This window comes from Pinus tabuliformis, chromosome 2_1 (genome assembly GCF_031772625.1).
Source record: "Pinus tabuliformis cultivar Carrire ecotype Pingquan chromosome 2_1, CPIR1, whole genome shotgun sequence".
NCBI lineage: Eukaryota > Viridiplantae > Streptophyta > Pinopsida > Pinales > Pinaceae > Pinus > Pinus tabuliformis.
Genome location: NC_142299.1, coordinates 429464978 through 429488755, shown reverse-complemented (window position 1 = coordinate 429488755; position 23778 = coordinate 429464978). Strand labels below are relative to the sequence as shown.

General features: G+C 40.1%; 1 protein-coding gene across 3 annotated transcripts in view; it reads left to right on the top strand.

Moving 5' to 3' along the window:
- The first annotated feature begins 3049 nt into the window (after positions 1-3049).
- The window catches only part of LOC149200726 (uncharacterized), a 68700-nt gene continuing 47971 nt past the window's right edge, over positions 3050-23778 (top strand). For 2 of the 3 annotated variants that reach the window (XR_016253850.1, XM_089402778.1), the window contains exons 1-4: positions 3051-4524; positions 5254-5416; positions 5702-5902; positions 6033-6278. Coding sequence is in view for 2 of the 3 variants with exons in the window: in XM_089402778.1 (XP_089258904.1) it covers positions 3897-4524; positions 5254-5416; positions 5702-5902; positions 6033-6278 (1238 nt within the window). In the remaining variant the exon portion in view is untranslated. Of the gene's footprint in view, positions 4525-5253; positions 5417-5701; positions 5903-6032; positions 6279-23778 lie in introns of all 3 variants that reach the window. The other variant, XM_089402779.1, reaches the window with a different exon arrangement.

Here is a 23778-nt window from a genome sequence, read left to right as displayed (position 1 = left end):
TTTGGGAGATCTGGAAAGAACGCAATCGTCGCATTTTCAAGGCTCGCAGTTGCTGTGAGGCTACAGTATGGGAGGGAGTTTGTCGTTCACTTAAAGAAACTGTCCTATCTGAATCTTGGGGAGAGGAAGATTGGAAAGTGACGGGGGCAGAGCAGAGAATTTTAATTAAATTGAATATTGAATCTTCGATGCTGTATCCCAACTTGGCCAGGGGCCAGCGATATATTGCGAAGAGTCCAAATTTTTTTCGCTTCCCAGGTGAAAATCAGATTAAATTATCCTTTGATGGTGCCTCAAAGGGTAATCCTGGAGAGGCCGGTTGGGGTGGGATTTTTCGTGATGGTCAAGGGCGCCCGCGCTGGATCTACGCCGAATGGGGCGGGGAGATGTCCAATAATGAGGCAGAGCTTTGGAGTGTCTTCCATGGCATCAGAATAGCCTTCAGGAATGGGTATCGCAACCTCGTTATCGAGGGTGATTCCCAAATGGTTATTGAATTGCTACGGAAGTTGCAGTATGGTAAAACGTGGGAACAAGTCACTAAGAGTTGGCGGATAGCGGCTATTGTCCAAGATATAGAAGGGCAGATGAGACAGCTCGAGTATATCACCTTGTGTCATGTCTTGCGGCGCGGTAATAGAGCGGCCGATCATTTAGCAAACTGGGCAACAGATGCACCCAATCGGGTGTTGGATGGAGGCTGGGGAGGATTTCAGGCCGACCCAGGATGGGCTGAGTTGGCCACAATCATTCGACATGATTATGATGAGGCGAGTGGTAGTGAAAATTTGGTGTAGACACGGTGTCATGAGGTGGATGCGCTGGAACTATGGAGGGCTGAGGGGGATACCAGTTAATGATCTCATGCTGGGGTGGCGAATATGGGAGACAGTACAAATCCGAGCCATCGTTGTAATCATTTGGAGGCGGTACGTTCCTGCTAAAATTCCCAGTTGGCAGACTGGTTTAATGCAGCTATGTAACGAATTTACAATCCCAAGGAGGCAGCCCGGGCGTGTCCAGAGGAGGGAGGGTGGTGGCATCACGATGCTGAGCGGTCTATCACATCAAGGGATGTGGGTCGAGACGTGTAATTCTACCCAGAGCTGGGGATTAATTATCAAACGAACCGGGAGGTGGTCGAGCTGTGCTCTTTTAATGTTGCATGCATGCGAGGGGATTCTGCCAGTTAGTAGAGGGTGGTCGAATGAAGTTGTTTTAGTGCAGGGTAGGGTGATACCGCCAGTCTGGTTGAGAGGTGAGGTTTTGTTGCAGGAGTGTAGCGGTATAGGGCATTGCGCACTAAGCTGGTCGCGCGAAGGTGAATTGCCGCAGAGAAGGGGGAAATATCTACCAACCGGTCGAAGAGAAGGGTTCTGTGACCATATTTGGGTGAGTGCCTCAGGTCGAGAAGGGCTCTGTGACTATATTTGGGCGAGTGCTTCAGGTACTGTCGAATTGGGCAATTGGACCTTGTTGTCTCAGAAGTTGACGAGGATGGCAGCCATGTGTACTGAGGGCCGGCGAACGCGTAGCCAGGGGGCTGTCTTGGAGGAGCAAGGGACGCAGACGCTGGAGGAAACTCTGCGGTCCATTTACCAAATTTCTGATGAGTCCGACGGGCAGAAAGAAGCTCCAGAGCAGGGGGTGGCAGCGCAAGCACCATGGCCGACCTCCGGTGGTAAGGTTGGCAAATGGATGAAGCATTCCGAGCCCGCGGATGCTGCAGATGAGTCTGTAGAGGAGGAGGTCTCGGAGGATGATGACGAGGAGGAGTATGTTCGTTGTCGAGGTCGTGGTCGCGGCAGGAGGGGACGTGGGAGAGGAAGGGGTCGTGGCAGGTATAGTGAACAATTTGCGGATGGTAGTCGACGCGTCAAGAAGGATATGCGACGCAAGCTTCACGAAGCAGAGGACGCTTTTGTTCAGGAAACTCATCCACATATTCGCCGTATCATCGACCACCTTGAAGAGCAGGCTTTGCAGGATCAGTCAGACCCTGAAATGCTAGATTGGGAGACTTATCTCCCTGATCCGGGTCATACTCGCGGGCGTCTGTCACTCTATAAGCAATCCTTGCATGTGTATTGGGGACTGAAGCGTCTTCTGGCACGGGCTATGGAGCAAGTTGCAGAAGAAATGTTGGAGCTCGCCCAGGCTAACCTCAAAAAGGAAATGAAGAATATTCAACTGACTCTTATGATGTAGGACAGAAAGCTGGATCAACTACTCCAGTTGCTTAGAGACAATGGGATAGTTAAGGCAGAACCTGAGGCCCAGCCTGCCGATGCTATGAAGCTGTAGAACCTGGAGGTCATTGCGTGACTTTTTTGATAATATGATATCGTTTTCAGTTCTTTCGTTTTCAGTTATAGCTATGCATAGTATGTCGATAGGTAGATTAGGCAGTTTTGCTATCAGATTTGACAAACTGGCAACTTATTTTTTTTGGATGGGTGTCATATACTTTCGAAGCCCACCCGGTTTCCCTTCTGGGCGGGTGGTGTTGTTTTAAACTTCTGTATATAGTCTGCTTTCGGTTATATTAATAGAATCCTACCTCATTTCACAAAAAAAAAAAAAATCTTTCCAAATTTTCTTTCTTTATATATATCTTTCTACCTACAATTATTAGTTTTATTACACTTAGTCTAAGGAGGTGGAGGAGTTGGGAGTTGCTCCGAAAATTCGGCAAAGAAAATTCTGGTGATATTTAGAGAAAATTCGGCAAAGATTTTTGTAAATCCAAGTTATAATGGTTAAACTTAAAAATTTTAGGTGTTCTGGACCTTTTTGATGGTGTTAAATCCATTTCCACCATAAAAACACACTGCTTCTACAAATTTTTTTGAAATTTTTTACCTAAATTCCAGCCAATTTTAAGCAGGGAATTCCGTTTTATTAATCTTTAAAAAAAAAGGAAGACTCCTCTAGTGCTACTTTATTACCCTTTCAAAAAATATTATAAACATGCATCATGTGTTTTTTCTTTTACACTGGCTGCCAGTTTGACAGCGAAACAGAATAAAATCTTTGACAGCATTTACGTTTCACGGTATCTTTTCATCGACCACATTTACGCTTTCAATCTTCCTGCACTGTTCCTGGATACCTATGAAACTGTGATTAACTTCACCGACAACCTGGATGTACTCTTGAAACAACTGACAAATTATATTTATTTGACCGAAGAGGAAAAGAAACTCCTGTCTCCGCGTGGTTCTCGCACTAGGGAAGGCCGAAAATCTGCCTGGAAAAGTGTAAGTCGCCTTGTTAGATTACTGCGTGCAAGAGGAGAATGTTCACATTTTGTTTATCAGCTTCGGTAGTCCAGAAAAAATTGCTTCAACCACTATACCATTACTCTCGATAACAATTTGAACAATCAAATCAACCTGTATTACATATTAGAAAGAATACCTAAGCAAGCCCCGTTTCATTAAGTTTTCGTAACTGACAAGAACCGTATTCGGCTTTCAATAATCGGTGGTAAACTTTCATGACTATCAATAATCCCAAATTAAACGACCTATCATGCAATTTCCAGATCAAATTTGGCCCAAATGTTACAAACTTTCGTTACTACACAATATCCAGATCAAATTCGGAGCACCTGTGGTAAATTTCATTACCACCAAGATTTTCAATTCAAATTTACTACCAGGAATCCCAAATCAAATTTGGAACATTTGTGGTAGTTTTCATTTATTTACGAAGTGCTGAGAGTCAAACCTGTACCACTTGTGGGAAAACTCCGTCGATCTAGCCCATTTGCAAATCTAGTATCATATATTTTCTTCTGACAAACTTCAAAGTTTATCATCAATCTTGCTCTGCTCTGTTCTGGTTACATTCATTCCACTTCCATTAATCTCATTCATTAGTTCTGAGTAAGAATGAAGCTAGCAGGAGGTTCTACAAGGAGATCTTCAAGCACATTAAGAGATCTCCATTGCCGGACACTTTTCCTCATCCTCGCATGGGTGGTGTCCCTCATGTCTTACTGGGTCTTCTTTGTTCATTCTCACAGTTTTTATCACATGTTCTTTCGTGGGTTACGCTTAGCAGATTACAGTGCCCCCCGTGACCGTGATCGTTATTACAACATAATAACGAAGACTATTCTGAACAAAACATTAGATGGGCATGTGGGTAACTCGGTCGCTGAAAATGCCGACAGACGTTGGGCTTATAGAAACAGTTCTGTTATTGCAAGAGCGCCTTTCACTGAAAATGCCGACAGACGTCAGGTTTTTAGAAACATTTCTGTTATTCCAAGAGCGCCTTCTGAAAATACTGCCAGAAGGCAGGCTTATATGAACAGTTCTGTTATTGCAAGAGCGACTTCTGACCTGGAAGACCATGAAAAGGATAGTGATCAATCGGTAGATACATCTCGTGAGAAGCAGAGAAACTCATCTGCATGTGCCACAGTAGAAGAAATGGGTTTTTCCTTTTCAGGACGAACAGAAGAAGCCAGTCTCAGAGTAAGGAAAATGATTCAAGATCACTTTGCTCAACATGGTATGATTCATCATCAATCTTTGGGCATTTTTATTTAAGATTTTTCTTTTGCTTTATCAAGGTTTTATGTTTATAGATCCACCCATGAAAGATGCTGAAACTACTGCATTTTATACTACCTGATATGCATTCTCAGGACAAATTGTGTTCTCTTTTATTTAAACGTGTTTTTGTTTCTTCTGGTGGACTTCCCCCCGGCCCGGAGAAGTGCCCTGTGTAGTTTAGTGAATAGCGATCACGAAAACTAAGGAAGATCTATTCTGGGGATAAATATTATCATTTGGATCAACATTCCCGAAAGATTTTTCTAATCATATAATTTTGTTTTTGCAATGGTATTCGTCCCACAATTCTAAAGAGTTCAGCCTTGAATCTGTTTTTCTATATAAGGCATTCCTTTTGGTGTTTGAACTTTGAAGAGAACTAGGAGAAATCCCTTGGTCATCTGGATTGGTTTTTGATTTTGACTTTGAGCTAGTGAAGCTAAGGGAATTCCATGCTTATTAGGAATGCATGTTCTCAACATGGTTTGGGAGGTCGGCATTGGCAACTCTCATTTGGAGGCCTTAATGGTCAGTTTGTATCCTGCAAGCCATGCGAGGATGTGGGCACCTAAGAAGTGATACGGATTTAGATCATGTCCAGTGTCCGTTGACTCTGAAGTCCCAATGAATATCTTCTCTTTAGCTGAATAGGAAAGACCTTTACACCTTTTAGTTCTTGTGGCAGGTGCAGCAAGAGTCAGAGAACTTTCTCCAGAACAGTTTTGCAGACAAAATTTTGTGTTTGGAAGAACATCTGATGCTGGATTTGGCAACGAGATGTACAGAATACTAACTGCAGCTGCATTGAGTCTTTTACTAAACCGATCTTTAATTCTAGGTGAAAACAGGTTAGTGATTTTTTTCAAGCTTCATAGTTCAAATTATGAAAGAGCTTTTGATTTCAATTAGAATATACAGTTTAGAGTATGAAAACTGGTCCATGCGATTTCAAGTTTCAACCAATGTAGATTTATGGAGATATTTGATCTGTCGTACACCATGGACAAAGACCTCCACCACAAAGCAATGACAATACCATCTATTATAGAGAACAATGCATAAACAATTGGTTAGAAAGAACCCGAAAATGCTTGCATGTGATTTATACATTGAAATTTCTTCTCACATTTCAGGGAAAAACTCCACTTTGTGGAATATATTGCTTATTCTGATCATTCATTTAGTCTGAAAGAGATAAAGCTACTTTGGGCAAGGAATGGGTGTGCGACCAAGTACAAAAGGCCTCTTGTTATGAGAATTGATGATTTTCAAAGGCCAGCACAAACTGGTGTTCTCTGTGAGGACTGGAGAGAGTGGAAACAGCCTATTGTTTGGTAAGGTCTGTGGCATGTTCTGAATTCTAAGACAGCAAAACTGTGACTTATTTGGTTTGTCTATATTTCTGTGCTTTCCACCTAAAGTAAGGGATTGATGATACTATTCAATCCATTATCCATGTGTCAGGTTTCAGGGTACCACAGATACTACCGCAATTCAGTTTTTCTTGAAGAATATACATCCCGGCATGAGAGATGGTGCTTTAATGCTGCTTGGAAGTCCAAGAATACCAAGTTCCAGGCCTAATTTATTTGGAGAGCTAATGAAAGTCATCATTTTGCCTACCCGTGCTGTGGAAGAAGCTGTGAATTGGGCTTTAAATGGTGGTCCTGATCCAGATATTACGTTACACATGAGAATGCGTGCAAGCAGGTATAATCATTCTGTCAAGTTCTTTTGTTGGAATCAAAAAACTTAAAAAATAATTATCCCCTCTTGGCATGAAAATACAGTTATGTTTTTAAACAACGAAAGAAAAATCCTATGCACATCCAGGACACGAAGTTGCCTTCTGATTTATTAGAATCCTGTCTTTTAAAGTAGAGGATTTCATATCATGTTTACAACAATTTTATAGTAATGGGGTGTAGATTCATTCTGGCCCTTCTGAAACTTGATCATATCACTTAATTCTGAGGTACTCATGATTGAATGCCCTAGGGGTAGAGAAGTATATCGCCATGTATCTCAAAGAATTATTTTGTTATTGCATTCAGGATCTTTACTAAATCTTTCATCCCTTCGCCAATACAAGTTCATTCTTCCTAGGCCTTATCAATCTAGGATCTCCTCATGTTGACAATGGTAATTGCCTCTCTAACTAGCCATTTTCCAGACCTGCAAGATCCCTCTGGTTTCTATCCATTTACCAACTTCCCTTCCTACTTTAACATTTCTTTTATGCTCCTTTTGCTTCTAACCTATATCCATTTTACAGTCTCTCTTTCTCTCTCAAGCAACCAGAAAATGCACACAAATATTTGCAGCTACTCTGATATTCTTAAAAGTCGAATCTTTTCCTTCTATAAATAAACTGCATGTCTTGTCTAAGCTGACCAATACCTCTGGTATGACAAAGTCCTGCTTGTCATCTTGCTCATCATTATCCCATCATCTTAGTTATTGTCCTTATTCATCTAAGCACCATTATTCATTATGTCCAATTTCTCATTTTATTTGATCTCAAATTATCTGGATATCTTATTGATTTGGTGGGGATTGGGGGGTGGTTATAATTAACTTTCCAAGTCCGAGATCAACCCCTCTGTCTGCCTCTTCATCTGCTAATGAGTTGAACATCCTTTTAATATGAACACTTAATAAACTCGATGCTCAAAAGTGGTATATTAATTCCTAGCATATTCTACCAAATCTTGCCTCTGCTTTTGAAGAGTCCAAAATTCCCTTAAAGATGTTTAAAATGGCAATGCATCTTTCATTGTTTTCATCCTTTTAATGCTCATATCTTAGGAGGGTTCAATTATTGCTAGGTCTACAAATTTTGTTTCGTTTCCTAGGGAGTAGGACACAAACATAGAACCATTGCGTTCATGAATTAGTCCACCATTCTATGCTTGTTAATTTTCATGGAAACCTAGCACCCAACAATTCATTGACCTAGTAGGTTATAGATCCACTGAATGAAAGCACAACTAGATTCATAGCGTAATTAGCAGAAGGCAACCTCAATCACAATGACAAACAGATTTTGCCCAACCAACAACTCTGTGAGAATTTCTGAATCTACACATCAGAAATCCTACTGCAATCACTGGTTTATCATCTCCTACTTGTTTTTACATTCAACAAGTTATTTAATTATTTAAACATTGATGAAAACACCATTGCAAACTACACATACATACACAAGGGACACCATTATTTTTGGACAAACGTCCCCAGAAAAACCCAATGCGGGAAAACCAGTGCAACATATAGAGGGTTTGTATTATTAAGCAGATTTTTGAATACAACTAGGGTGCCAAATTCGGCTCACCCAACAGAGAATAAACCTGGCAGAAGTACCTCTATCCGGAGACAGATATTTTGGCAAATCCAGCAACTAGATGATCAAACTCCACAGATGACAATGCTGTTCCCACTGCTGGGCAGCGATGGCTGCTCCAAGCTCTGCGTTGGAACTGCATCACCTCCTCTAGGAGCTGCGTCACTCTCCTAGTGAGCCTTCCTTTGCTAAAAAATCGATATGTTGAACTGCTGCTCTCTCTGCCTCACAAAAACCCAATGCTGCCTCTAAATGACTGCGTCAGCCCCTCTGGCTTCTGCATCACCCTCTCTGGAGCTGTGCTGTCTCTCCTGGTGCTACTCTGCCTCTCTGCTATGTATTCTCGGCCTTGGACTGAAGTCTCTTTGCCGAATTGCCCCTTTCACTGCAACTCAGATCACTAGCTCGATTTTCTCAGCAAGCCTCGCCCCAGAAAAATCGAACTCCTTGATCTCATAGATGTATTTCCAATTGACCCTTAAGCCTCCTCTTATACTTTTCCTGTTGATGAACCAACAACCGAGATTAAGTCCCTAATCGACGGCTAAGATTAAAACAGAGTTGATCCTTGTCACTTAGAAGTTTCTCACCCATATTCTTATTAATACCCATTAATATTTTTGTTTTCCTCAATTTAGACTTAGGAACCCATTAAAAATATTAATTATTTTAATAACTCCTCATCTAGGTGGAATTTCTCCAAATGATTTCTGTGTTCTGGAGATCTCAAGTATTCAAGACCCTCCACAAAATTTCGGAGCTAGAGCACATCCGATGCTACCCAAAATCAACAAACTCTTCATTAACTCCAAAACTTACTTTGGCTTCCATATTGGGATAATGGCCCGATTGAGAAAATTATAGATTACAATGCTTTGGATTTTATGCGTAGATCGTGCTCTAGATAGGCCCTCGATCTCCTTGGCTGATCTGGATCTCCAAGCTCCCCTTATGCACTTCCTTGGACCCAACACACTAGAGTATCATACTCCTCACTGAGATGCCTCTCTCAACCTTATGCTGCTATATGGTGTGTCTTCTCCCTTTCCTTAGCCTTTCTTTGATAACTTTACATTGAGCTAAATCCTTAACCCTAATCTCCAAGGTGATGGATGACCGAGATTAGATTTCGCCTTACTTGAGATAAAGGGCAGAGATTAAAACATAATCACTAAAGTAATTATTTCACTTTTCATAAGTTTATTTTAGCTCAATTAGCCAACATAATAGTTATGTAAGTCAAAACTTAGGTTAAGTTACAAAAGCAACTTGCTCACACTAGAGCAAGTATCTAAGGAGATGTTGGGCAACTTCTGCATGCTTAGACACTTAGGCTTGTGCAGAAGTACCTTCACGAGCTACAATCATCAACATTCCCCCTCTCTTAGCGAGGGAGTTTCTTTTGCCCCCTAGAATTGACTTTTGTCTATGAACTGCATCCATTGCCGTGGTTGATCCCTCTCAACTAGAAGCCTTTACTGCCACCTGGTTTGGAAACATCCTCAAGTCCTGCTCCACTTGGTCTGCTTCTAAGAAGTTTCCTACTCTTGAACATCTTGTAAGGTCATCTTACACCCACCTAAACTTGAACTTGAAGGCCGACTTCCTCTGAGCTGCTGAACCTTCAGAGCTACGTACTGCTTGTTTTCTGTCACTAATCTCTTTCTTGCCATCACTTAAATAGGCTGGCCCTTTAGCCTATATAGGTTTCTTTCTCTAACTCCTATGACATGTCCCTCATCAGAGCTAGATCCTATAGGTTTGATCAATGCTTGCCCACCTTGGAACCCTACACAAAACCCCTTCTTCTCAATCATAGAGACTAAGAGCAAACTCCAATTGAGTTTTGGCACCCATAGCACATCCTTTACTTCTAGCCTGCCTCCTAACTCAAGCTGGAATGCCATTGTTCCAACCCCCTTCATTGCATGTTTGGAATCAACTCCAAAGTCTACATGCAATTTTGAGTTCCACTCAATCAGGATGTTAAATAGCTTAGGTGCCCCTGTCATATGCTATGTGGTTCCACTGTCTAGTAGCCATGCACCCACTAGTAATGTGCTTGAGGTAAGATAAGAAATAAGTGAGAACTTGGTTTCAAACTTCTTGGCAGACTCCTCCTGAGCTTTTGCCAACACAACTACTGCTGATTGTGTGCCCTTTCCCCCTTTCTTCCTCTTTGGACATTGTGAAGTGTAATGTCCGTCTTATGATAGGCAAAGGACTTGACTATAGTCAAGTCCTTCTTCTTCTTGGGTTGTGAGGTTAACTCCTCACCCTTGTTACTCGAACCGTTGCTTCCTGTTGCCCAACTGGTTAGAGCAATATTTTCATCATCCACACTCTTTTGTTGTCCTCTAGACAATGATTTCTCCTAGATATCTTTTTGAGTGAAGTCATGTCATAGCCTGCGCCAATCTGGTAGTTTCTCTTGCAGTAGAACACCTGTCACAAAGGTAACCTAAGATTTTGTGAACCTTGTTATGTAAAAATTAGTTAGTTTAGGTTTATTATTTAATTTTCAGTTAAATTAGACTAAAGGGCACGATCATAAGATCATGCCCTCTCCCCAAAGGGTGTCCATGGCGGTATATAAGCCAGGAACACCATTTGTAAACACTCATCATCTGTAATTTCATCTTTTAATAAAATATTTATATAAATAAATCTGTTATCAAGAAGTTTCTGCACCATTGGTATCAGAGGGGTTCGGTTCTCAGGCTATACTCCGCTGTCCGCTCAGTCGAGTTGCATCCCAAACCTCGCGTCCCGATTTTTTTGCCCATCTCCATTCCCAAACCACGCTGCTATCAACCTACGTTGCTATTCCAACCCGCGTCAATCACTGAACCGACACCTTCGTCTGTCAATCGTCCTTCGACACCTCCTTCCGTCAATCATCCATCGGAACCTCCGTTCGTCAATCCCTGTTCAGACGTCGAACCCTCTGCGGTGATATCTGTGGGTTCCATTGCGGTGAGTCGACGGTGTCTGTTCATCGCGGTAAGATCGACCGTGTATCTGCTCGAAGCATTGGTCAACCCAAGCGTGACTTTCCAGTTGGACGCGACTATCCATAGAATGCACACACACACACACACACACACATATATATAAGTTATATATAATATATATTATAATTTAATTATAAATTATATAATATATAACTTTAATTTAATTATAAGTTTCATATATATATATATATAACGTTAATTAATTAAATTTATTTTAATTAAAAAAAACTTTACGTTATAATTAAATTAATTAATCTAATTTAATTATATAAAAAAAATTTAAAATTTTAAGTTGGCAGATAAATACACCCCCCTACAAACTCGCTCAATGTCGACAATGACAATGGCGGATTTCCAAAAAAAATTGTTGGACGTGGAGCATAGGATAAGTAACAACCATGATGAGGTCAGTAAAAGATTAGATGAATTCAAGATCAAGCTTGAGGGCAGGCTGACATTATAAAAAAACAGGTTGACCAAATAAAAAATCTTCAGGATACGACAAATTGAATCGAAAGAAAGATGGAAAATCAACATGTCCAAACAGAAACAGACATCAGAGAGATCTTAACAATGTTGAAAATTCTGTGTAAAAAGGCGAATTGTACATCCGAACAACTACTAAAAGAAAATGAAGAGAATCAAGAACACATCTCATCAGATTCAACGAAGTCAATAGACTCTCATGAAAAAGTTGAATCCCAAAAAAATCAGCGACACCCCACCAAGAAGTGAGTAACACAGCCTTTACAAACAAGCAACTTTGGGATACCTTTACCAATCAACACCCTTTTTTCGCTCAACCATTAGCAACATACCAGCGAAGGGCAAAAGTCGAGATGTCTAAATTCGATGGAAATGAAAAAAACAATGTTGCATGGATAAACAAAACAGAAGAATACTTTGAGATATATGACATCAATGACGATGACGAAAAGCTCAAGCATGCATCCATGAAAATGGAAGGAGAAGCATATAATTGGTATATGTGGTGGAAAAAGACAACACACGTCATTAGCTGGAGAAAATTTAAAGATGCATTCTTTAAAAGATTCTAAGGTGTAAGAGAAGAAGAGTTCTTTTCAAAACTCATCAAGTTACGACAAAAAGGAAGTGTGGACGAATACACTCAAGAATGGGAGACCTTCGTAACACGAGTATCTGGGTTATTAGAATCTTGTCTAATTCAATCATACGTATCAGGACTCAAAACCCATTTACAAGTAGAACTTGAGATGCATGACATTTCATCAATAGAAGTAGCAAGACAAAAAGAAAAAACAATCGAAAAGAAATTTGAACAAATATTTTGGTCAAAATCCAAAAAAACATATTCAAGACGAAGAACACCTCAGTATGCGGACGCAAAAATACAAGATATGTTCCACCACATCATCGTGAAGATGAAAAATCTAATGTGGAAACGCAAAGGATAAAAGAGGGTAAATGCAAGCGCTGTGGTGAGAAGTGGGACCCCAAACATAGGTGTGCTAAAGGAAAAGAACCAAAGAACCTATATAATTGTGAAGCAACCAATGATTCAAACAATGAAGACTCTGACATAGAAGAAACAGAAGATACCCCAAAATTCTCACCAGAATTAGATGATGAAGGTATTCCGCAAGTGTCATTATCAGCCATGACGGGTATATCACAACCTCAGACCTTAAAGTTAAAAGGACACATAAAGAAGAACAACGTGGTGGTTCTCATTGACTCTGGTAGCACACACAATTTTTTAGATGCAACCGTGGCAAAGAGACTCAATATTTTTTCATTTCCCTTACCAAACATGAAGGTGATGGTAGCTGACGGTAAGAAGATTGAAAAGGTGGGGAAATGCCATAAGGTTAAATTGCAGATTCAAGACTTCAGTTTAGAGTCTCCGTTTTTCACAGTACTGTTAGGAGTAGATGTAGTCTTAGGTATTCAGTGGTTACAAACTTTAGGTATTTATGCTGCCAACCACCAAGTACAATATATAAAATTCAAATGGGGAGGTCAGAAGTACAAATTACACGGATTCCAAGCACCAAAAAATCAAATTGTATCATCATCGCTGATGATGAAGATGATTCGAAAGGGAGCACCCGCTTATGTAGTACAATGTCATCAGTTAGAAATATTATCTGCAAATATGACCAGTGAAGAGTCACCAGAGATACAAGATCTAATTAGGAAACATGAAAAAGTATTTCAATACCTACCTATGAAGATGCCACCTAATAGGGAAACTGAGCATACAATAGAAGTCAAGGCAGGATTAGACTCGGTCAACATCAAGCCATATCGATATCCACATCACCAAAAAACAAAAATCGAGAGATTAATCCAAGACCTCTTAAAGTGTGGAATCATCTCGAAAAGTAAAAGTCCTTACGCTGCTCCAGTGGTGTTGGTAAGGAAGAAAGATGGGTCATTCAGGCTAGGTATTGACTATAGGGGATTAAACAAAATAACAATTAAAAAAAGTTCCCAATCCCCTTTATCGACAAAATGTTGGATGAGCTACATGGCGCAAGGTATTTCTCAAAATTGGACTTAAGATCAGGCTACTATCAAATTAGAATCAAATTAGAGGACATACCAAAAACGACATTCCGAACACACGAAGGTCACTACTAATTTAAAGTAATGCCGTTTGGATTAACCAATGTACCAGCAACGTTTCAAGCAACTATGAACGAATTATTTCGCCCACATCTTAGAAAGTTTGTATTAGTATTTTTTTGACGATATTCTAATTTACAGTAAAACTTGGAAGGAGCACTTGCAACATTTGGACAAAGTTCTTACACTACTTAAAGAACACCAATTTTACGCAAAAAAATCCAAATGCACCTTCGGAAAGGAAGAAGTAGAATACCTTGGACACATGATATCCCATGAAGACGTAAAGGTGGGCCCTAACAAAATCAAAGCTATAAAAGAATGGACCAAACCTGCTAATATATCCAAGCTAAGAGGGTTCTTAGGTTTGACTGGATATTATCGAATATTTATTAAAAACTATGCACATATAACTGCACCTCTAACAAATCTTTTAAAGAAGAATTCGTTTCTATGGGATGAGGAAGCAGGAAGGTGTTTTGAAAAATTAAAGGAAATTATGTCTAATGCTCCTGTATTAGCAACACCAGATTTTTCTAAACCATTTATCATTGAGTGTGATGCTTCCGGATTTGGTATAGGTGCAGTATTAATGCAACAAGGACATCCAATAGCTTTTGAAAGTAGGAAGCTCAACAAAAGAGAACGCCTCAAATCCACATACAACAAAGAAATGCTCGCTATCATGCACGCACTAGCTAAGTGGAGGCAATATCTTTTGGGAAGTAAGTTTTCTATTCGAACAGACCATAACAGTCTCCAGCCTCCCCTTCAACAAAAAACACTTTCCGAAGAACAACAAAAATGGATTGAAAAAATTGCCGCTTTTGACTTGGAAATACTACATAAAAGAGGTAAAGACAATGTAGTAGCAGATGCCTTATCCAGGAAAGATGAAGAACCAACACTACTTGCAATTTCGGTTGTTGTCCCTGAGTGGCTTAACGAAATTCGAAGTGAGTATGCCAAGGATCCAGAAATAATGACAATAATCAATAACCTTCCCAACAACTCAAAATTTGAGTGGAAGAATGATATCCTATGGTATAAGGGAAGAATCTATCTAAATACAAATTCCAAGTTTAAGTTTAAGATACTCAAGGAATTACATGACTCACTGTCAGCTGGACATGTAGGATTCTTTAAGACTTACTATAATGCACGTCAATCCTTCTTTTGGAAGGGAATGAATCGTGATATTCAAAAGTATGTAGCAGAATGTGACACATGTCAAAGGAATAAAAGTGAAAATATTACGACACCAGGATTACTTCACCCTTTAAACATTCCAAATCAGAAATGGGAAGAAATCTCGATGGACTTTATCGAAGGATTACTAGTATCTGAAGGCAAGGACAAGATTTTCGTAGTAGTCGATAGACTCACCAAATATGCTCACTTTATGGCAATAAAGAAGTCATACTCAACAAAAGAAATCGCTGAAATATTTTGCAAAAATATATATAAGTTACACGGTTTTCCGAAAGTCATTATGAGTGATAGAGATGCCAAGTTCAAAGGTAATTTCTGGAAGGAATTGTTCAGCCATATAGGAACCTACCTAAATATGAGTTCCGCTTATCACCCTCAAACAGATGGCCAAACAGAGGTTGTCAATAAATGTTTGGAGGCCTACCTACGTTGCTACGCTACAAAAAAACAAAATAAGTGGGCTCAATGGTTACATCTTGCTGAGTGGTGGTATAATTCCACTTATCATACATCAGCAAAAATGACGCCATTTCAAGCTCTATATGGGTATGAACCCCCGAAATGGAAGGATCTAGCTATTGTCTAGACAAATCTACCTGCTGTTAAAGATCAACTAGAAGAAACCCAAAAAATCGTCCAAATATTAAAAGAAAACCTGAATAATGCAAGGAATCGTATGAAGCAACAAGCAGACTGTAACAGAACCGAAAGAGAGTTTGAAGTTGGAGAATGGGTATTTGTTAAGCTCCAACCATACAAACAATTATCCTTAAAACAGAAAGGGAAAAACAAATTGGCACCAAAGTTTTATGGATCTTATCAGATCAACAAAAAGATTAGCCAAGTTTTGTATGGTTTAAGCCTTCCAGAGACAAGTCGTGTTCACAACGTCTTCCATGTATCTTGCCTTAAAAGGGCACTAGGTAACAATCAAACAGCGCAAACAACACTTCCATCCTTAGATGATGAGGGAAGAGTCATTTAGAACCAGAAGGTATTTTGTCTACTAGAGAAAGAAAGCTTCGATATCGTACTATCAAGGAATATCTGATCAAGTGGAAGGACTTACCCGAAGAAGAAGCTTCTTGGGAGAATGAAGCATTTTGTCAACAACATCCGTCGTTACGTATGCTTTGAGGACAAAGCATTCTTTCGAGAGGAAGGCAATGTTATGTAAAAATTAGTTAGTTTAGGTTTATTATTTAATTTTCAGTTAAATTAGACGAAAGGGCACGATCATAAGATCATGCCCTTTCCCCAAAGGGTGTCCATGGCAGTATATAAGCCAGGAACACCATTTGTAAACACTCATCATCTGTAATTTCATCTTTTAATAAAATATTTATATAAATAAATCTGTTATCAAGAAATTTTTGCACCAAACCTGCTCAGGGTTACCCCCAACAACTCCAAGCTCATCTCGAACTCGCTAAATCCTAGTGAGGTATGATGCCACTGTGTTTGATTCAGTCATCTTGGTGTTCCTAAGATTTTTCTTGAACACCATTTTCTGATTTTGATTATAATTTATTGCTCTAATACCATGTTAATTTTCACGCAAACCTAGCACCCGACAATTCATTGACCTAGCAGATTATAGATCCACTGAATGAAAGCACAACTAGATTCATAACTTAATCAGCAAAATAAAAAATAACCAATGCCAATCACAATGACACAAATAGATTCTGCCCAATCAACAACTCTTCATTAACTTCAAAACTTGGGCTCCCGCCTTGGGATAATGGCCAAACTGAGAAAATTACATATGACAATGCTTTGAATCTGATGTAGTAGATCAGGACCTAGATCAGTCCTTGATCCCCTTGGTTGATATGGATATCCAAGCTCCCCTTCTAAACTTTCTTGGACTCGACACACTGAAGTATCGCATTCCTCACTAAGATGCCCAACTCAATCTTGCGCTGTTGTATGGTGTGTTTTCCCCTCTCTTTGTCCTTGCTTCTATAACTTTACATTTAGCTAAATCCCTAACCCTAATCTCCAAAGTGATTGATGGCCAAGATTAGATCTCGCCTCAATTGAGATCAAAGGCTGAGATTAACGCATAATCACTTAAGTAATCATTTCACTTTTCCTAAGTTTTCTTTAGCTCAATTAGCCAACATAATAATTATGTGCTTTCTTGAGTAAAAACTTAGGCTAAGTTACAAAAACAACTTGATCACACTAGAGCAAGTGTCCAAGGAGATCTTGGGCGACTTTTGCACGCCTAGACACAGACGCTTGTGCAGAAGTACCTGCCCGAGCTATAAACATCGACACATCTTGGCCTGCCTCGGAGTTATTAGAATTGGTGGATTAGAACCAAATTGGTAGTTTCTGACCAACATTCCCTCTAAACCGGTTTTAACTGGTTCTTTGAACTGATTTTGGACCAGTTTGAGCTTGAACTGGCTGGTTTGGGGCCTAACTTCACCAGTTTAGGAATCCCCCAAAAACTTCGTCATCCAATGATTGAAGAAACTCAACACTCTTCGTTGTTCAATGGACCAACTTTGACTTAGTCAGGTTGGATAGTCGACTTCCTTTATAGAATTGTATTTAACTTTTAATATTGACCTTTGGCTTGACTTATATTTTATTCTAAGGAACTTAAATTTTAACATTGAAAGTTAAAGTAGGATCTAATTTCAAAATTTTTGGTGAACCCAACAATATTCACGCGGAGAAGATATAAATTGGGGTATTTTTCAGCTTTTGGCTCACTTAGCAAATTTTTTCAGCATTTCAACATATGTGTAAATTAAAACCTTGTATACCTTCCATCTGCACCTTGAGCTGGGAATTGTTGGATTCTATGATATAAACCTAGAAGGAGAATGGGCTTCTCAGTGGTGCCGATTGATTGAAACCTTTTGGTGCAGCCACAAGCTGCATCTCAGTGTGCACAACAAATATTATGGAACAGACAACACAAATATGACATCCATTTAAGAAACCAGAGATTAAATTCTCTCATATAGTTTCAAACAATATCACCAAGTCTCATTTACTGTCAAAAATCATAATAGTCTACAAAAACAATATCAAAATTAGTTAAAAGGGCTTGAAGCCTTTATTTCCAACCACAACTTCCTACAATAAAAATAAACAAGGGCAAACACCCAACATTGATGTATCATTGTATTGCCAAACTCTATAGAACTGATTCCAAAAACATCACATTGTCACTACAGCCAAACTTTGGCCAATGCCAAGGACCAATCAATACATCAAAACACGTGTAAGTTTGCTATCACCTTGTTCTTGGACCTGTTTATCTCAAATCTGCAATTTGCTTTCCTCAACTGCAAATGCTCCCCAAGATGTTGAGCTAAAACTTTAAGCTGTCTTTTGTGCCATCTCAAGCTCTTGACTATTGAGCTAGTTCAAATTGCCTTGAAATAGATGTCCCTGTACCTTATATAGTCATAAACATGCCTATCATCCATGTTAATTGGGTTCACTTCCTTCCCTATGTCTCTGCCACGTGGATTCTATCCCAATTGCCTCTTGGATTTATGCTTGGGTCTGCAAACGTTTTTGGATGATGTGGGATGACCCATACACCATGGATGTCGCTGCTTCATATGCCCTTGGTACAAAAAGAGGTGAGCATCCTGCTCACAGGGTTGTCGATAAATCAACACTATTGTTATCTCAGTCCCATCCTTGATCCTTCTTCTTACTCAGTAAAGCCTCCATTGTTGCAATAATCCTCACGTTCCACTTTGCAAACTCATCATTGTTAATCCTGATCATTGGTTTTTGCAATCTATTGTAAAACATGCTCAATGTCTTCTTGCACTATCTTCAATGCTTGTTGCACTCACTGTACAACATTCTCTCTGTTGCAATCTCTTTGCTATCCCACTCATTTCTTGAATTGTCTTCGTTGGAGTCACTTTGCATGTACACCAACAAATTGGCATCTACAGTTTGCAATGACACTTCTTCACAGGGCCCATTTTTTCTTTTTTTGGAACAATTTCTTCCATGTTTTCATAAACATACATACCTGTCCTAAACTCATCGTTAACTGCCCATCTACATCCGAACATAAACTGCATGTAGGCATCATATCATTCTTTTGAAGGGCATATTTCAGATTCTTCATGGTCACACTCAACAATGTTCTCAACTTCTCATCATCTTTGCCTTGCATACCTGCACACAAATCAACACAAAATATTTTACAGGAATCAAAAATTCCCTTGTGCACTTCATCTTAATGTTTCTGCAAATCTACTTTGCATATATTCTGCTGTAATCTCCTTTTCCACTTCCTCTGGCATTCACTCAATCACATGCTACTCTATCGCAATTGCTGTACAGTCAATCATATGTTCCTCTATCTCAATTGGCACACAGTCAATCACACATTACGCTATCTCAATTGGCTCACAGTCAATCACAATATCTTTGTTCATACTTCTTACTCTCCACATCATCTTGAGGAAATCTTGTGCATGCAAACTTCACTCACTTGGAGTTGTCAAACTAGTTGCTATCAAAGCGTTGCTGCATACCTCCAATCCAGTCCATCAACTCATCTGCATTCGAACTCCCAAAATACATAAGAGTATCTCACTGCCATCTTCCTTCCAATATTATCATGGCTTCCTTCATCCCCCTTTCTTCTAGTTTTTTTTTAAATCTCTTTCTAGGAACTTCTGGTTTCTTTTCTCTATTACTCTTTGTAGGGACCTTCCCTAGGGTGCATTTTTTTTTTTTTTTTTTTTTTCTTTTACAACCAAACTTAAGATAATAGCAACAAGTTATTAAATGCAGGAAACCCTACTTAAATTTTATTAACAAATTTGTGGTGCAGTCTAAGTTACTTTATTGCAATTAATAAGCAAGTAAAGATTTTAAAACTAATCATTTGTTAGTAACATCCAATATGAGAATCACATAATCATTAAAAGCACATCAAACATGAGAACCACATAATACTTTTCAAGAGCATATATCAACAGTCTATAAATTACAATTATACGTTGTAACCTTCTCTTTTACAATCCGATAAATATATACAATCAATAAGCATGTAAGAGACTTTACGGAAACCCAAGATACCATTCACCAAAGGGGTGGAGTCTTGATCTCAGCTTCGTGGGTTCTTGTGCTCCCACGTGTGAAGGATGTTTCGTCTTGACTAAACATCGCTGACTCACCAGTTGATCTCCTAGCCTACTCCTTGGGTATTCTTTTTCCCCGCATACCCCTGAGCTGTAATGGGGCTGTAAAGTAGAGGAAGAATACTAGCAAGTGGAGGAGAGCACTCCTGGCTCAAGAGTTCCCTTTTTAATAGCCTCCACTACACCAAACTCACTATATACTTAGTACTCACTATTACAATAACATTATGCAATTTATCCAACGAGGGGCAAAAAAGTCCCTTTTCCCATAGCTTGCTCTTCTCTTATAGGAGGCTTCACAAGTGACACTTGTCACTTCATGCAAAAATAATTATTTTTATTAATCTAAAAGTTTGATTATTTACCCATCCATGTGTCAGCCTCTCGTTCTTGCCAATGCTCTCCTAAATTATTTATTTATATTCTTATTGAAAAGTGTAATTTCTCTCACCCCAATACGACTCCCTATCTTTTCTCCTAGTTGTCTCTTGATCCCCCTTTTATACTTCTTATTTTGTGTTCATTATGTTGAAAATGTAGCGATGGAAGGTCTTCTGGCTTGTGCCTTAGCCAGTGAAGACCACGAATTAGTCTTTCTCTCACATGAGTGCGAATTCATGAGATAGAATTTAGTTATGATGATTTGATTTCCAATTTACTAGAATGGTCATCAAGTTTGTATGCGTAGTGTAGGAGCTTCAGTTAGTTGGAGTCTTCTTCAGTTAGACTACAGGGGGAGGTGGAAGTGACAAGTTGAGTTAGAACGAGTTAAGACTTCAATGTTTATTGGAGAGAGAATGCGTTGAACTCTCAGTTAACTCGTAATCACAACTAGAGTAAATCAAGGAGGAACTCAAGCTAGTTAACTGAGAGCTAGTCCAAGTGTAACTGGGACTTGCTGTAGTTAACTAGCAAAGGAAACTTGTGACACTAGTGTGAACTGAAATTTGACTAGGCCTCTTGCATGCATCTATTTCTATCTATAAAGAGAAGGACGAAGGCACAAGATCACAAATCATTCTTTGTGTGCATAATTGAGGAGCAATTGTGCGCAAGGATTTAGGAGCCTAAATGCGCAAGGATTTAGGAGCAAGTGCGTAAGGATTTAGGGGCTTGAAGTGCACAAGGATTGTGGAGCAGGGATCAAGATTCTCAGGGCAATTCGAGACTATCTTCAACAAAGAACAATCGTAGTGCTGAGAATAGTGAGGAGAAGCCTAGTGCTTTCTCAGAGATAGATTGTTGGCTGTAGTAACAACGTGAATTGTAATAGATCCATTTGTTCAAAGAACAATCAATAAAATACCATGTGAAAATTTCTGAATCTAACACATCAAAAACCCCTACTGCAATATCTGGTTTACTATCTCCTACTTGTTCTTTACATTAACAAGTTATTTAATAACATAAACATCGAAGTAAACACAATTGCAGCCTTCACAAATATATAGATCAACAACTGAAATAAACTGAGACAACACAAGGGACACCGTTATTTTTGGACAATCGTCCCCAGAAAAACCCAATGCGGGAAAACCGGTGCAGCATATATGAGGGTTTTATTATTAAGCAAATTCTGAATACAACTAGGGTGCCAAAAATGGCTCACCCTTCAGAGAATATCCTTGGCAGTAGTAGCTCTCTCCATAGACAGATATTCCGAGAAATCAGCAATCAGATGAACAAACCCACAGTGACTCTGACTGTTCCTTGTGCTAGACAGCAAAAGCTGCTCCAAGCACTCCTTTGGAATTGCGTCACCCTCTCTAGAACTGCGTCACCCTCTCCTAGCTGATCTGCTCTTAGTATGCCCCACAGAACCTCCTCAGCGCAAACTCTTCAACCCAATGTCAGCCTCTACAGCCCTTTGCGCTGTCTGCATCAGCCTCTATGGCTTTCTGTGTCAGCCTCTGCGTCTGCCTCTTCGGCTTCTGCATCCTCTGCACTGGCCTCCTTAGCCTCTGCGTCAACCCTCCTAAGCTGCTGCCTCTTCCGGCACTTTGCTGCCTCTCTTATATGTACTCTTCAGCCTTGGATCGAAATCCCTTGCTGAACTGTCCCTCACTGCAATTGATCTCTAACTCGATTTCCTTAGCAAACCCAGCCCTAGAAAATCGAATTCTTTATCTCTCTTGGTGTGTCTCCAACTGACCCTCAAGCCTCCTCTTATAATTTTCCTGTTGATGATTCAATGGCCGAGATTAAGTCCCTAATCAACGACTAAGATTAGATCTGGCTTGATCCTCGTCTCTTAGAACTTTCTCACCCATTTTATATTAATACATATTAATATTTTAATTTTCCTAAGTTTAGACTTAGGGTCTCATTAAAAATATTAATTATTTTAATATCTCTTCATCTGGGTGGAATTTCTCCAAACGATTTATGGGTTTTGGAGATGTCATGTGCCTTAGCCTCTCCACCAATCTTCATGGCTAGAGCACATCTGATGCTACCAAAAATCAACACTTCCTCTTAGCGAAGAATGTGCTCTAGTAATGCTTCACCATAGAAACATCACACTAATCTTCCGCATCGGTACCTGTGCTGATGCTTGGCCAACTGCCTCACATCCCTTGCACTATTGCTTCCTGTACCGCTGCCCATGACACTGCCATTGCCACTACTACATCTATATTGCAACTCCCTCTCAAAGCATTGCCTCATGCTGCCCATAGCACTACCACTGCTAATTGTTGCATTGCAACTCAGTTACTAAGAAGTAAGTAATTGACTTCACCCAATCATTGACATTCCGGTCAGTCTGGAAGCCTCGTGATGTTGAAGCTACCTTTGCTGCTATCTTGTGCTCCCTCTGCTGCCATTGTGTTGCTGCAACCTCTTCTGTGCCTCTTGCACTGCTGCAACCTCCACTGTGCTGCTACAAACTTCTGCACTCTAGCATTGCCTTGCCGCTCCACCACACTTTGCTCCACCCAACACTTGTCATCATGTTACTGTCGTTAACCTCACGTAGCCTGGGATCCAAGAGTTTGGGCACCTCAAGGATCTTGCCCCTGTTCTGTAGTCCCCTTGACTACAACTCTATGTCTCCCCACCTCTTCTCTAGAGGCGCATGAGCACTCATGGCACAATCGTCATCAGTCTCGACATCTTTCTCCGCCTTTGTTGGAGCAGCCTTTGAGTCAGAAGCTTCTCCCTTGCCTTTCTTCCTGGGGCACTGAGAGGCATAATGTCCCAGCTCCCCACAGTTGAAGCACTTGACCTTGGAGATATCCTTCTTCTTCCTCTTCTGAACCCCCTGCTGTCCCGCAGATGCTAGAGCCGCATCCTCCTCCTCCTTTTTCCTGACTCGAACTCCCTTACCGCTACTTCCTGCCTTGGTCAACCTCCTGATCTCTTCTTGTCGAAGAGATGCCCACATCTCCTCCTAGCTGGGGAGAGTCACTCTGCCCAAAATTCTTTGGACAAACATCTCCTAGTCCTTGGAGATTGCATTCAGAGCAATCCTGACCATAAACTCTAGATCCGATGTAGACCCCACGGAAGTAAGCTGGTTGCGAATTCCTTGCAACCTAAGAAGGAAGTGATCTATCTCCTCTCCTTTCTACATCTGATATGACCTCAACCGATTTTCCAATAACATCTTTCGCTGCACGGAAGAGCCTTGGTATAAGGTGGTCAGGGTCTCCCACATCTCCCTTGCTGTTGACTTCTCAGCAATATGTGGTATTACATGATCCTTGACCATGTCTAGGATCATGCATTTTTCCTTCGCCATGGCCTCCTCATACTTATCATTTGCATCAGGGTCAATTGGGACAACAACTGTTTTCAAGGCATAGTCCTTGATGCGATGTTTATCCAGGATTGCCAAGATCCCAGCCTTCCAGATGAAAAAATTGGAAGCCCCGTCCAATCTGTCC